The following is a 13465-nucleotide window of genomic DNA, read 5'->3' on the forward strand; positions in this document are numbered from 1 at the left end:
TTGTTGAGTTTCAATGATAAAAATGCAAAATGTTGAGAATAATGTAATAATAAATGGTGATAAATAACTAGGTAAAGGTTAAATGTAGAAGAAAATCTCAAGTCACCACAAAAATAGTTCTAGGTTTTAAAGGGTTGAACAACTAAATGCATCTTCATCTTCATGTCTCAGTTGTCATATCTGATCAGTATCATTTCATTTTAAATCTGTGATTCAAGCAGATTCAATAGTTTTTATTGTGACCCAATACTTTGAATGTTTAATGAACAGTCAAATGGGAGGGGCTAGTTTGAAGTAGTCTCATTCAGGTGCCAAGAGAGCTCCCATCAGGCCTCTGTGCAGGAATTTCTGATCATTAGCACTGTGGTTTTAGTAAAAGGATGTCTTGCACTAACTCTGAACTCTTTGTCTCTCCTTTGTGCAGACGTACCACTGCTGAAAGCCAACTACCGTAACCATGGAGAGGCTTCTGCAGAGCTGCAGGATCCAAAGTCAGCTGGTCCGGGAATGTCTGGCAGAGTTCCTTGGACTGTACATCGCAGTTGTAAGTGTCACATTTAGTTAAATATAAGAATCTCTTGAGTTCAACAGTAGTTTCATGTCTATCTTTGTGTAGTGTGTGAACATGTGTCTGCAGAACTATCACTGCAGGGTCAGATCAAGCCAAAGTGAACATCAGTGTCAAAAATGAAAGTTTCACCTATCATTTCTCAAATAGGCTCATTTTTTACCTTAAGAACTCTATTTTATGGAACTGTTTACAAATTTTCAGTATCACTTGTAGAAAAAAAGATATAACTGATTATGTAAAGTTATACTTCTGACTAGGGCTGCTCGATTATAGAAAAAAAAAAAAATCACGATTATTTTAGCAATAATTGAAATCACGATTATTAAAAACGATTATTTGTTAACCTTAAAGTTGTTTATTTTTTTCTTGCAAAGCAATGTAAAATATACTCTTTAAACATAAATAAAGCTTTTAAACACTAAAACAAAGTATGTTCACTTTTTTACGAAACAAGAAAATCTTTGAATGCAAATAAGTGTACCGCAAATTCAAGTATGTTTCCTTTTGTAAACAAATAGTGCACTGGAATTAAACTGCTATAGACTTGCCAAAGAACTATAGCAATAAAAAAAAAAAAAAAAAACTCGCTTAAAGTGCAAATTATAAATTCAAGTATGTTCAATGTAGTATGAAACAGTAAATTCAGTGGCGTGCTGTAAGGTTTCAGTTCAGGCCTTCTGTATACATCAGCCATCTAGAATATGCACGTTAGGGTTATACAGGTTCGGGTTAGGTTAATACGGGAGTTGCAGCGTAAAGCGATTCGGAGACTGAAGATTGCATTGCGGACGAAGTTATAGACGGAGTTGTTTTTATGCGTTTCAGTTTTTCATAAGATTATGATAAAGGTGGCGGTGGTTAAACTTTAGATGGTTAAAAAGGTTTGTTGTGTTACCGGTCGGTGCGGACACAACTACGAAACACTTTTTGCATGTGATGTGTTTTTGCTCTTCGTCTTCTTCATCAAACCCAAAGTGATTCTACACAGTTGAATTTGACTTGCCTTTTTTGTTTACCAAGCACTTCTGCTGTGATTCTCCTGCCGTTTTTCCAGACCGCTAGGTACAACTTTCCTCTTGGGGTGGACCTGCCGGCTAGCTGGCAGCTGTAGCTTAGAGGGGGGCAGGGCAGAGCAGCTCATGGTAGCTTGCGTGCGCGTGAATTAAAACAACTCAAAATTAATAATCGTTTTTTCTCAATTACATAATTTTTGTAATCGTTGCGTGTAATAATCGAAATCGTAATTGAATTTCAATTAATTGCACAGCCTTACTTCTGACATACATGCACATGGACTTTTAACTTTAATAATAATTTTTTTTGCTTGTATAATATGTATGTTAAATCAAAGTTTATTAGCATATTTGTAGTGTTTTAGTTCCAGCAAAGTCTTTTATTCTGATACTGAACAAAGGTACAAAGTGCTGTCCCCATGTCACAACATATTTGTGTTCATAAAAACTTACCATTTAAACATTTTTATCCAATATTGATCACAATTGTACTTTAACATCATAGCTAAAGCCATGTGTTTCATTTATTTCTTGGGAGAACAGCATGTTTTGTAGATTTGCTTAAAATGGAAAAAAAAAAAGATGTTCATTTTGAGTCCCTGTGTTACACAGCAGTAATTTAAGCACATCACCTGATATAATTAAATCCAACAAGCATTCAAGTTTATAGAGCTTGGAACTGGGAAATCTGCATAAAAAATATGATACAGTCAAAATACTCACTTGCCTAATGTTGCACATTCTCAAGGTCTTTTTTGCAGACGTATTCTTAACTGTTCTTGTGTTTTTTTCCTGCATTTGCAGTTAATCGGATCCGGAGCGGCGGCCCAGGTCATCACCTCCCAGGGGACCCATGGAAGCTACCTCACCATGCAGCTTGGTTCTGCCCTGGGAGCAGTGTTTGGCATATTTGTCTCTCGTGGGGTTTCAGGTAAGGAGTGAATCGATGCTTTTGTAGATAAGATATTGTTTTCCTCCCAGGACTCATGATGTTTGTTTCCTCTCAGGTGCTCAGCTCAACGTTGTCTGGTCCATGAGCCTGTGGATCTTGGGTCGACAACCATGGAGGAAGGTGCCCTTATATGCTCTTTCCCACCTCCTAGGAGCGTTTCTGGGCGCAGCAACCGTTTACCTCCAGTACTACGGTAAGATATCTACAGTTTTTATTTTATTTTTGACCTTATCCTTTCATGAATATGTACTTTGCATTTACATTTTTTTCTTGTTGCTGTAACCTCTTGCTTTTAGCATATTTGTCTTTTATCATTGTTTTTTTTTTTTTTTACTTTATTGCCGTCACTAAACTTACCAGCACTTATATAAGCACAATAGGCAAAGAAAAGTAAAAGAAATGAAAGGCACAAAAAAAAACAAAATCACCTTGATTGTCAGCTTATTTCAAGCACAATACATCTTCACTAATATAGAGACAAACAGGAGTCCATCTTCTTATAAATAAGGGTAGTTTTCACTGTAAGATGGCAGTCATGTTTTCCATCATTGGGGCATGTTTACCTTTTTGTATCAATTGAGCGATCATATGGGGGTCAGGCTACAACCAGTTAATGGTAATCATTTTTCCTGCAATCATCAGCAAGATATGTCAAATATAATATCATCTAGTTTTTATCTGAACCATATGTTTAGCTTTTGTTAGTCTGATTATCCTGCTTTAATTGATCTGTCAAAACATCTTGTAAACTCTGTTTTAATGGTACTACATAGTACATAATTAGATAGAAGTTATTATTTTTAGAGCATTAGAAACCTCTTGTCCAGTAGAGTTAACCTGCTGGAGGTCATTTTGTGCAGAGGATGAATATTGTGTGACTCTGTAATATACAGATATACAGGTGCATTTCAATACATTAGAATATCATCAAAGTTTATTTTTCTCTTTATTTTTCAGTAATCCAGTTCAAAAAGTGAACCAGATCTTTCAATATATTGATTCATCACACACAGATGGATACTGTGTGTTGGACATTAGGTGCAAAAGTGCATTGTATAAAGCCAGTACATATTCCCCATGCCCATGTTTTAATTTCAGTTTTGTTAGTTTTATACCTTCATGTATCAGTAACATTTTATTTCTGCCACATTCAGGCAGGGAGGGGCCGCCTAGGGGTCCTAGATTTTTGTGTTTTTGTGTCACAGTTGTGGTTACTCCTGAATTCCTTCTTAATCCACCCATAAATGTGTTACAGTATGTATTTGGGATGCTGGTATTTTCTGCAGCAGGGTGACATGTATGGGATTGACTCAAAACAATGTCTATAATGATGGAAACACGTCATTTGACACAATAAAGTATTAGGTAGAGACTAAAGTCTACAACACACAATAGTAACATTTTTGGTTTTGTGTTTTACATGAAAAATTCCCACCCTCATTGGACTTTAGACTTGGATGTTTAGTCTGAATATTTTCCCAGAATGCCCTAAATGTGTTTTGTCTCTATGTGGATACAGATGCCATCCAGGTGTTCAGCGGAGGTCACCTGTCAGTGGCAGGCCCCAATGCCACCGCTGGGATCTTCTGCTCATACCCTGCGGACCACCTGAGCGTGTGGGGTGGCATCGTGGATCAGGTAAGGATCTGTCACTCACATCTGCTTGTCTTACATTTAACTGAGGCTTTGTCTGGAGTCTGTGTAGCACATCATGAAACTTTTAGACTCTGCAATGACCACAAAGGGGCTTTATGTAGTATTTCCACTTTCAAATACTAAAAAATGGCTCAAAACTGTTATTGGAATGTTTAGAATAAAGAGCTGTGAAATTCTGTCAAAGAAAGTTGAAAAAGTGCTAGAAGTTAATGAAAAGACTGGAGTTTGATGCTGAAATGTCAGCGTTTCTTCTACAACGGTGAGTTTATGAGCAGTACTCGAGTTGTATAAAAAAAAAAAAAAAAAAAAAACAACTCAAGGGTGATGGTGGATTAGATCATATGGGGACAGATCATTTGTGCTGATGACAGCGCAGAGGGTGGGAGACTCCACTAACGTTATCTATTTTGGTGAGCAGCTCAGTCTCATATTTAGTAGTGATAATAATAATAGTATAATAATATACTATAATATAATACAATATAATATAATATAATATAATATAATATGATATAATATAATATAATATAATAAGAAATCATTTTGTGTCATTGGGTGTGTATGTGCCCTCTCACCCACAGTACTTTAATCAATCTGCTCAAAACAGCCTAAATGTTGAAACTGCAGGAACACCACGTTTATTGATAAAATGACAGAAGGGATGGAAAGGGGGAATGGTAGTTTTAGAAGGGGGATGATTTTGACCGTTTATATTTCAGGGGGGATGTCATCCCCACTCATCCACCCTCAACTTGAGCACTGTTTATGAGGCTTATGAAGGTATAAAGTTATAATGTGATGCTATAGTCTTGGCTAAGCTGCTGTTTGTTGATCCATGGTTCAGACTAAACTGTGACAGTTCTGACAGTTCTCTTGTTTATTTGATTCCAAACTGATCTTTAGTTCAGCTACAGACAACACAAACTGTACAGAAAACAGAGCTGTCTGAAATCTTGATATAGAAATTTATTATATTTTTAAAAAAATGGAGTCTAAGGGCTAATACTACGTAGAACCCCTTTAAATAAATGTTGAGTATTTTTGTATGAAAAACTTTAGTTGCAGTCAAACTGAAACATCTTTTTACCTCCTAAATCCAGGTGGTTGCCACTGCTCTTCTGCTCATCTGCTGCCTGGCCGTTGAGGATCGCAGACAGGGGCTGCTCCCTGACGGACTTGCGCCTGTCCTGGTGGGAGCACTGATCCTCACCATCGGCCTGTCGATGGGCTCCAACTGCGGCTTCCCCCTCAATCCAGCCAGGGACCTGGGGCCCCGGCTCTTTACGTTCATCGCAGGCTGGGGGGAAGAAGTGTTCAAGTAAGTAGATAATTAATTTTAGACTGAAGTGTGGAACATGTAAATGGTAAAAGTGTGGAACATGTGGAACCCTTTAATAAAACTGTTGTCTGTGCAGGGCTGGAGGTGGTTGGTGGTGGGTTCCCATCGTGGCCCCCTTTGTGGGTGGGCTGCTCGGAACCCTCATCTACGAGCTACTCATTGAAGTTCACCATCCGCACACGCCGCAGAGTCCAGGTCAAGAGTCTGAAGCAGTGGAGCTGGAGGAGGTGGTGGTGGACTCTGGAAACAACAGGTAAGGAACCCTTTACATAGTGGACTAAAGACACTTCATACTATTTAGTCTGAAAGCACTGGAGTTATGTGACCGTCTCCAACTGAACATGTAGAGTGATTACAATTATACATTGAATTATATAGGTTGCATGTTTTGATGAACATTAATTAGAGATGCACTGATTGTGAAATTTAGATCTGATAACATGTTTAAAACCTGACGTGTCATCACTGACACACCCTGCACATGTGCAGTTTGGATGGCTGTAACTCTTTCACTGTTTGTGCAATTGGAAAAATTACAATGGTTTCTAAAACCTGCGACATTTTATTGGGTCATTACAGTAATTTCACTCCCACCTGTACTAGAAGCTGGAGAAGAAACCAGTTTAACAATATTGTAATAGGCAGTAAATTGTAAATGATTTCTGAATTTGGAATGAATTTTAGATAAAACTAAAACATGTTGAAGAAAAACTGAGGTATATTTGGAAGAATTAATTAGTTTTAAATGAAACTGAGACAACACCAAACCAAAACTCATCCAAAATTATTGGCACTGTTTTCAACAGCTAAAACCAAACACATCACCCTGAACTGAAACAAACCACGTCCAAATCACATGAGTTTAAAAGCAGAATTAGTCATTTGCTTGAAAAACTTTGAGAAGGTTTAATGCTTTCTTTATTTCCATGTTTTACAGCGAAGTTGAGCATGAGCCCTCGGAGCAGAGCGGCGGCCCCCAGCCCTTCGACAGATGGAGAAGTGAAGGTGACATCTACGACGAACCATGGAAGAAGACCGGGACCAGGACCACCCCCCTTTTTCATTCTTCATTGTTTTAGACTGCAGGACCTGTGCGTCTGGCCAGGCCTGCACCAGGATTTACCAGATTTTTTGAACAGTGTAAAAGTGTATTGTTCTTTTAGTTATGACCCCTGGTAGCGTCTTGCACTGGGGGTCATCTTAATCATATGAATTAGTTCATTTGTTCGGATGTTGACACCGGGCCACTGTTTTTGTGCATTTTGCATGTTTATTTATTTATTTCTTGGGGCCCGGTGTCATCTTAATCATATGTAAATAGTTCATTTGTTAGGATGTTGACACAGGGCCACTGTTTTTGTGCATTTTGCACGTTTATTTATTTATTTCTTGGGGCCTGTTTGTGTCATGTTAGAGTCCTTAATATGGTTCTGTAGAATTGTAATAGATTTATATTGCTGTGTCCCCCCCCCCCCCCCCCCGGCTCTCTTCCTCTTCCTCCCTCTCTCTCTTTCTCTCTCCTCTCTCCCGCCCTCTCTCTCTGTTTCTCTCCCTCCCTCTCTCTCTCCCTCCCTCTCTTCTTTGTCCCTCTCTTTCTCTCCATTTCTCACTCTCTCTCCCCCTCACTCTTTCTCTTTCTCTCCCTCTCTCTTTCTGTTCCTCTCCCCATCTTTCTCTGACCCTCTCCCTCCTGTCTCTACCTCTCTCTGTCTCTCCCTCGCCCCTCTGTCTCCCCTCACTCCCCTCCTCCCTCTCTCTCTCTCTCTTTTCTCTCTCTCCCTCCCTCTCTCTCTGTTTCTCTCCCTCCCTCTCTCTCTCTTTTTTCTCTCTCTCTCCCTCCCTCTCTCTCTTCTTCCCTCTCTCTTTCTCTCTCCCTCTTTTTCTTTCTCTCCATTTCTCGCTCTGTCTCTCCCCCCTCACTCTTTCTCTCCCTCTCTTTCTGTTCCTCTCCCCCTCTCTCTCCCCATCTTTCTCTGACCCTCTCCCTCCTGTCTCTACCTCTCTGTCTCTCTCTCCCTCGCCCCCCTGTCCCCCTTCATCCCCCCTTCCTCTCTCTCTTTTCTCTCTCTCTCTCCCTCCCTCTCTCTTTCTCTCTCCTCTCTCCCTCTCTTTCTCTTTCTCTCCATTTCTCACTCTCCGTCTCTCCCCCCTAACTCTTTCTCTTTCTCTCCCTCTCTTTCTCTGACCCTCTCCCTCTCTGTCTCTCCCTCGCCCCCTCCCCCCACCCCCCTTCTGTCTCTCTCTCTCAGTCTCTCTCACTTTCTGCCCCGCCCCCCCACCCCCCCCACCCAACTGGTCATGGCAGATGACCATCCTCCAGGAGTCTGGGTCTGCTCGAGGTTTTTCTTCCACTTAAAAGGGAGTTTTTTCATCTCGCCACAGTCACACATAGTGTTTGCTCCTGGAGGATTCTGTTGGGTTTCTGTGAATTGGCTTAAGAGTCTGGTTTATACCAGCTCAAAATTTCAAGTGATTTGATCTGATTTGGTTTGATTCGAATTGATTTGGCTTAAAGCTACAAAAAAAGCTTGTACTTTGCTGACATTTCCTGGGTCTTTGGAGGTTCAAGCTGCGGGAGACTTTTGTCACCAATTTTTCATCAGATCTGTCAAACCCCAGTCATATCCTCAGCATCACGAATCCGTAAGTCTTTCTGCGATTACTCACCTGAATCTTTTGCATCATGGTGAACAATTTCAAAGTTCCAGCCACCATAAACAAACCATTTGTTTACAATCAGAGCCAGGAGGTAACTCGAGCATGTTCGGAATTTTGTCACGACATGCATTGTGGAAAGCGAAGGTTCGCCCAGTCGCCTGGCAGCGGCAGTGCAACCGCTGAAACACGGAAACAGCTGGAGGGAAGTGGAGCTTCAGCTGTTTCCGCGTCGTGTTTGTTGCAGCTGCTGCTGCCAGGCGGTGCTCCACTGGCTCCACTTCCCTCCAGTCATTTCAGCGGTTGCGCTGCTGCCGCCAGGTAGTTGCGCAAACCTTCGCTTCCAACAATGCACATTGCGACAAAATTCTGGACATGCTCGAGTTACGTCCTGGCTCTGATCATAAATAAATGGTTTGTTTATGGTGGATGGCACTTTGAAATTGTTCACCATGATGCAAGAGATTCAGGTGAGTAATCGCAGAAAGACTTACGGATTTGTGATACTGAGGATATGACTGGGGTTTGACAGATCTGATGGAAAATTGGTGACAAAAGTCTCCCGCAGCTTTAACCTCCTAAGACCCAGGAAATGTCAGCAAAGTACAAGCTTTTTTGTTTTTTATTAAATAAGTAAAAAAAACAAACAAACAAACAAAAAAACTCCCCCTTGAACTGCCACCTTACCGTGGTGGGGGAGTTTGCGTGCCCGAATGATCCCAGGAGCTATGTTGTCGGGGGCTTTATGCCCCTGGTCGGGTCTCCCATGGCAAACAGGTCCTGGGTGACGGGCCAGACTAAGAGCAGTTCAAAAGCCACTATGGAAAGGATTAGAGCAAGGATGTTGTGCGGTTGATTTATTTATTTCTTGGGGCTTTTTTGTATCATGTTAGTCCTTAATATGGTTATGTAGAACTGTATATTGCTGTGTCTCCCCTTATCCCCCCCTCTGTCTTCCCCCCCCCCCCCTTCTCTCTCTCTCTCTCTCCCCCTTTCTCTTTCTCTCCCCTCTCCTTCTCTCTTTCTCTCTCTCTCTCTCTCCTCTCCACAGGTCACAGCAGACGACCATCCTCCAGTAGTCTGGGTCTGTTTGAGGTTTCTCACTGACTTTTTCCTCATCACAGTCACACTAAGTGTTTGCTCCTGGAGGATTACATTAGGTTCAATCCTTAAATAGGCTTTAGACAGTAATTGATAGATTTAATTGGCTTTTATATTTTAATTAACATGTTTGGCAATTATTTATTATACATGTATTTTTCAAAATTTGTCTGATTATTTAACATAACATTTATTGCTTTCATAAAGACCCAAACATCCAGCTTTACTTAAAACCATCCACTGATCTAAACTGTTTAATATCTGTAGATCCACTAATCCTATCAATACATATAATTAATTAACAGATTAAAACAGCACAGAAAAAAGACATGGACAGGTACTCCCAGCACCTCGCTGATTATAATTAAAATAGACTAAAAATAAAAGATAAAAAGCAGACTAAAATAAAGAAAAGTTACCAAATATCACTAATAATGGCAAAATATAAAACCTGTAAAAAGCATGGTAAAAACATCATAATATAATGACACAATATAGGACAAAAGACAATAGATAAATAAATGGTGAATAGTTTAAGACCACGTGAAAATAAGATAAAAACTAAAGAATTAAAACAAAGTGAGGTGCCATCAGATATGACCCATTTAGACATTCAAAAGCTCCATAGTGAACGTGCAAACACCGTCATCTTTTACAACATTCATTCACCAGTAAAACCCATGGAGTTGGATCAATGACAGTGGATGGACAAACTCAGTTTAGATTTAGTTTAAAATAAATTCAGTTGAAAAGGTCTTTTTTTCTGATATAATATCTCTCAACTTTACTCTGAGGTTTTGTCAACATCTACATGTTCCATTAATTAAATAGAGAAACAGCCCAAAATACATAGGATAGTAATTAATGATTATAATAATAAAAATTAAAAAATAATAAAAATAGAATAATAATGATAACTGTTGATAAATTACTAATAAAAGGTTAAATTGAAAAATTTATTTTGAAACTGTACTAATAATAAAAGTAATAATAAAGTATCAATGGGTCTTTATGGGTTAAAAAAATTACAACCAAAATGTTTGCTCAATAAATCAGTTAAATGTACAACATTTGTCTTGTGTGGTGTCTCATTTTAGTTGTTTCCAGTGTGTTTTGCCCTTTTTAACTGAGCAGACCTCCATACATGGGGGTCCAACCTATCTGACCACCTTAGCTGGTCTGAACTGGTCTTGGAGACCGGACTCATTGCAGTTCCAGAGATGAGATGGAATGTCCTCAAGGCCAAGCATGCAGAGCAGGTCCTCCTGATCCTGGAACCACTGCATGAGCTTTAGTTTGTTGAGTCCTGCAGCCTTTGCAGCTGACAGGACTTCAGGTTTCTGCATCCCAAGCCCTGGGTTGAATACTCTGCACAACCAGCCCCTAATCTGGTTCTGTGATGGATATGGAAGGTCAGCTGCATGTAAGATATGTTCAAACACATTCATATATGATCAAATTAATGTATTTTAATCAATGGAATCACTGAAATATTTGCTAAAACACAAGTCTGAGGGTGGCTCATTTTAGTTGAAATGCATGGCTCAGTTTTTCTGAATACTTGAAGGTAAAATGAACCACCATCAAAAAGGATTTTTCTATTAAAAAAAAAAACTTCGATGAGCAAAAATTTTACATTATATCTTATGCAGGCAATCACAACACATACGATGCATTTTGTTTATATATATATATATATATATATATATATATATATATATATATATATATATATATATATATATACACACACACACACACACACACACACACACCTGTTTTCTATTAATCACCCTTATTACTTTAAAGTCTGATTTGTGTGCCAGGCCACTTTCCTCACAGTTGTCCTCAGCAGGCTGGATGTGAGGCACTGAAACACTAACCACAGCAAACACACACCAATCAAATCAATTCTTTTTTGTTGAGTACAGATGCAGCAATTTGAAATAATTTACATTCATTGGCTCTTAAAATTTAAAGAGCTAGGAGGCTCAAACCTGAAATGACTCATTTTATCTGATATCACCTATATATGCCAAAATGAACCAATATATATGAGGCAACACTATCACATACATTCAAAACATCAGATAACCAGCATTTTTGTTATTTGTTTTCCAGTTCATCTTATTAAAGTACATAAGACTCAGTCCAATTAATGAGGCAGATAATAAAAAACTGTAGACTAGTGTAATAGACTGAGAATGAAAAAGATTGAAAGGAAAAGCAGCCACAACAGCAGGAAATAATTGACTTTATAGTAAAATCTTTTTATTTTAAAAGCGTCCCAAGTAGAATCCTTTTTTCATATCTAACAAACATCTGCGTACACAGAAGGGACAAAGTGGATAAACAGTCAACAGAGAAACATACAGAACGAGCCACCTTTCATTTCTTAGAGGACAAAACAATATTCCAACTTGAGCGTCAAACTCCACCCTTCATCTATTTCAAAGCCCTCAAATGTGAAAAGAAGTTGCATAACTTCAACACATCTCAAATTAAAAAAAAAAAATATTGTTGTATTTGAGGAACCTGCTGTCTAAAGGGTACAGAACGTCTCTGACTGTAAAGGTGAAATACTTGGACAATGCTACAGGAAGGTGGGTTGGCCTCTGTGAGTCATACAATAAGATTCTAAAACGTGTTAGCTTCACAACCTTGGATTAAAAAGGTTTTTTTTTTCCACCTCATTTCACACCATTTAAAGAAAAGACTCAACTTTATTAGAAACTTGGGATTTCATTCATCTAAAGCTTAATGCAGTTTTTATTTATCAAAGCTCATCTGTTGAACATTTGAAAATATTGAAGTCCTTCCCTACAGAGGAACTTGTATAATATTCATTCTTTACACTTCAGTCATATATAAACAAAGAAAAAGAGCAAAAACAAGTCAACATGTATGATTAGGATCATAAACAAGGGAGCATTTTCACATTCATGGAAATCAAAGTTCTGCTTTTTGCAAACATATGGTCAAATACATCCCCAGCTCTGTGCATTATGCTTTCATTTGTTCCCCCTCACATATCTATTGTGTTTGTTACTGTCCAACCCAGTTGTTGCATTGCACTTTGGAGGCAAAGTAGAACAGACACTGTCTTCAAACTATAAAGGTAGCAGCTTGGTATAGTACGAACATGATAAATACAACAAAAGCACAAACAGAACCATTATAGACATGCTCAGAAACTCTGCCTAAACCTTCTGTTTTTCACTCTTTGACATTCCTCATACAACGCAATCGACCCATTAAACAAATGGCAACAGAACTGACAGCCGACATGATTCTTCAGTCCTGTCTCTACACCAGGGGTCTCAAACTCATTTCCTTTCAGGGGCTACCTTCAGTACCTTCAGCCTGATTTGACCTCAACCGGGCCAGGCTGGTAAAATAATAACAGAATAACCTATAAATAATCACAACTCCAAATTTTTGTCTTTGTTTTAGTGTAAAAAACCTATTAAATTATGAAAATACTTACTTTTATAAACTATCCAAACAAAAAAAGATGTGAATAACCTGAAAAAAACAGAAATTTATTAAGAAAAATAAGTGTAATTTTAACAATATTCTGCCTCAATTTATCATTTCTACATGTGCATTATGGATCGGATCTACAAAGACACAACACTTTTCTTTAGACATTTCAGGTTGTTCACATTTGTTCAGGCTATTCCCATTTTATTTTTCAGGATAGTTTCTGAATGTAAATATTTTCATAATTTAATGTTATTTTTTGCACTAAAACAGACAAAAATTCGAAGTTGTCATTATTTATAGGCATACTGTAATATTTTTTTCACATCAAACCGGGAAGAAAATATGGAGTCATTATTTTTTGTAGGTTATTCTGCTGTTATTATTTTACTTGACATGATATTGGTCTGTATGTGGAACCTAAATTAAAATGAGTTCCACAGCCTTGATTGTGGAATTTTTGCACTTTGCAAATTCATTCCATGGGCCGCATTTGGCCCCCGGGCTGCATGTTTGAGACCCCTGCTCTACACAGATACGAGTCAGTGATGATAACATTATGAGTTTTAAAGTGAGGAACAGGAGACAGTTTCGATCTCTGGAGGAAGACCAGTGGTGTAGTCCAGGGTGTACGGCAGTATATGACAGAGTATACCCACTTATTGTTCAGTCATCATTGCGTATACCCACTTCTA

General features: G+C 38.6%; 1 protein-coding gene across 1 annotated transcript; it reads left to right on the top strand.

Annotated features, from left to right (window-relative positions):
• Positions 1-457: 457 nt before the first annotated feature.
• LOC115435817 (aquaporin-10-like) lies at positions 458-6610 on the top strand. The gene is made up of 7 exons (XM_030158430.1): positions 458-544; positions 2389-2515; positions 2592-2729; positions 4056-4174; positions 5293-5510; positions 5608-5784; positions 6469-6610. Exons 1-7 carry the CDS (start codon positions 458-460, stop codon positions 6608-6610), a joined length of 1008 nt encoding a protein of 335 aa, XP_030014290.1.
• The last annotated feature ends 6855 nt before the right edge of the window (positions 6611-13465 follow it).

The sequence above is a fragment of the Sphaeramia orbicularis genome, chromosome 16 (assembly GCF_902148855.1).
Source record: "Sphaeramia orbicularis chromosome 16, fSphaOr1.1, whole genome shotgun sequence".
Classification (NCBI taxonomy): Eukaryota; Metazoa; Chordata; class Actinopteri; order Kurtiformes; family Apogonidae; genus Sphaeramia; species Sphaeramia orbicularis.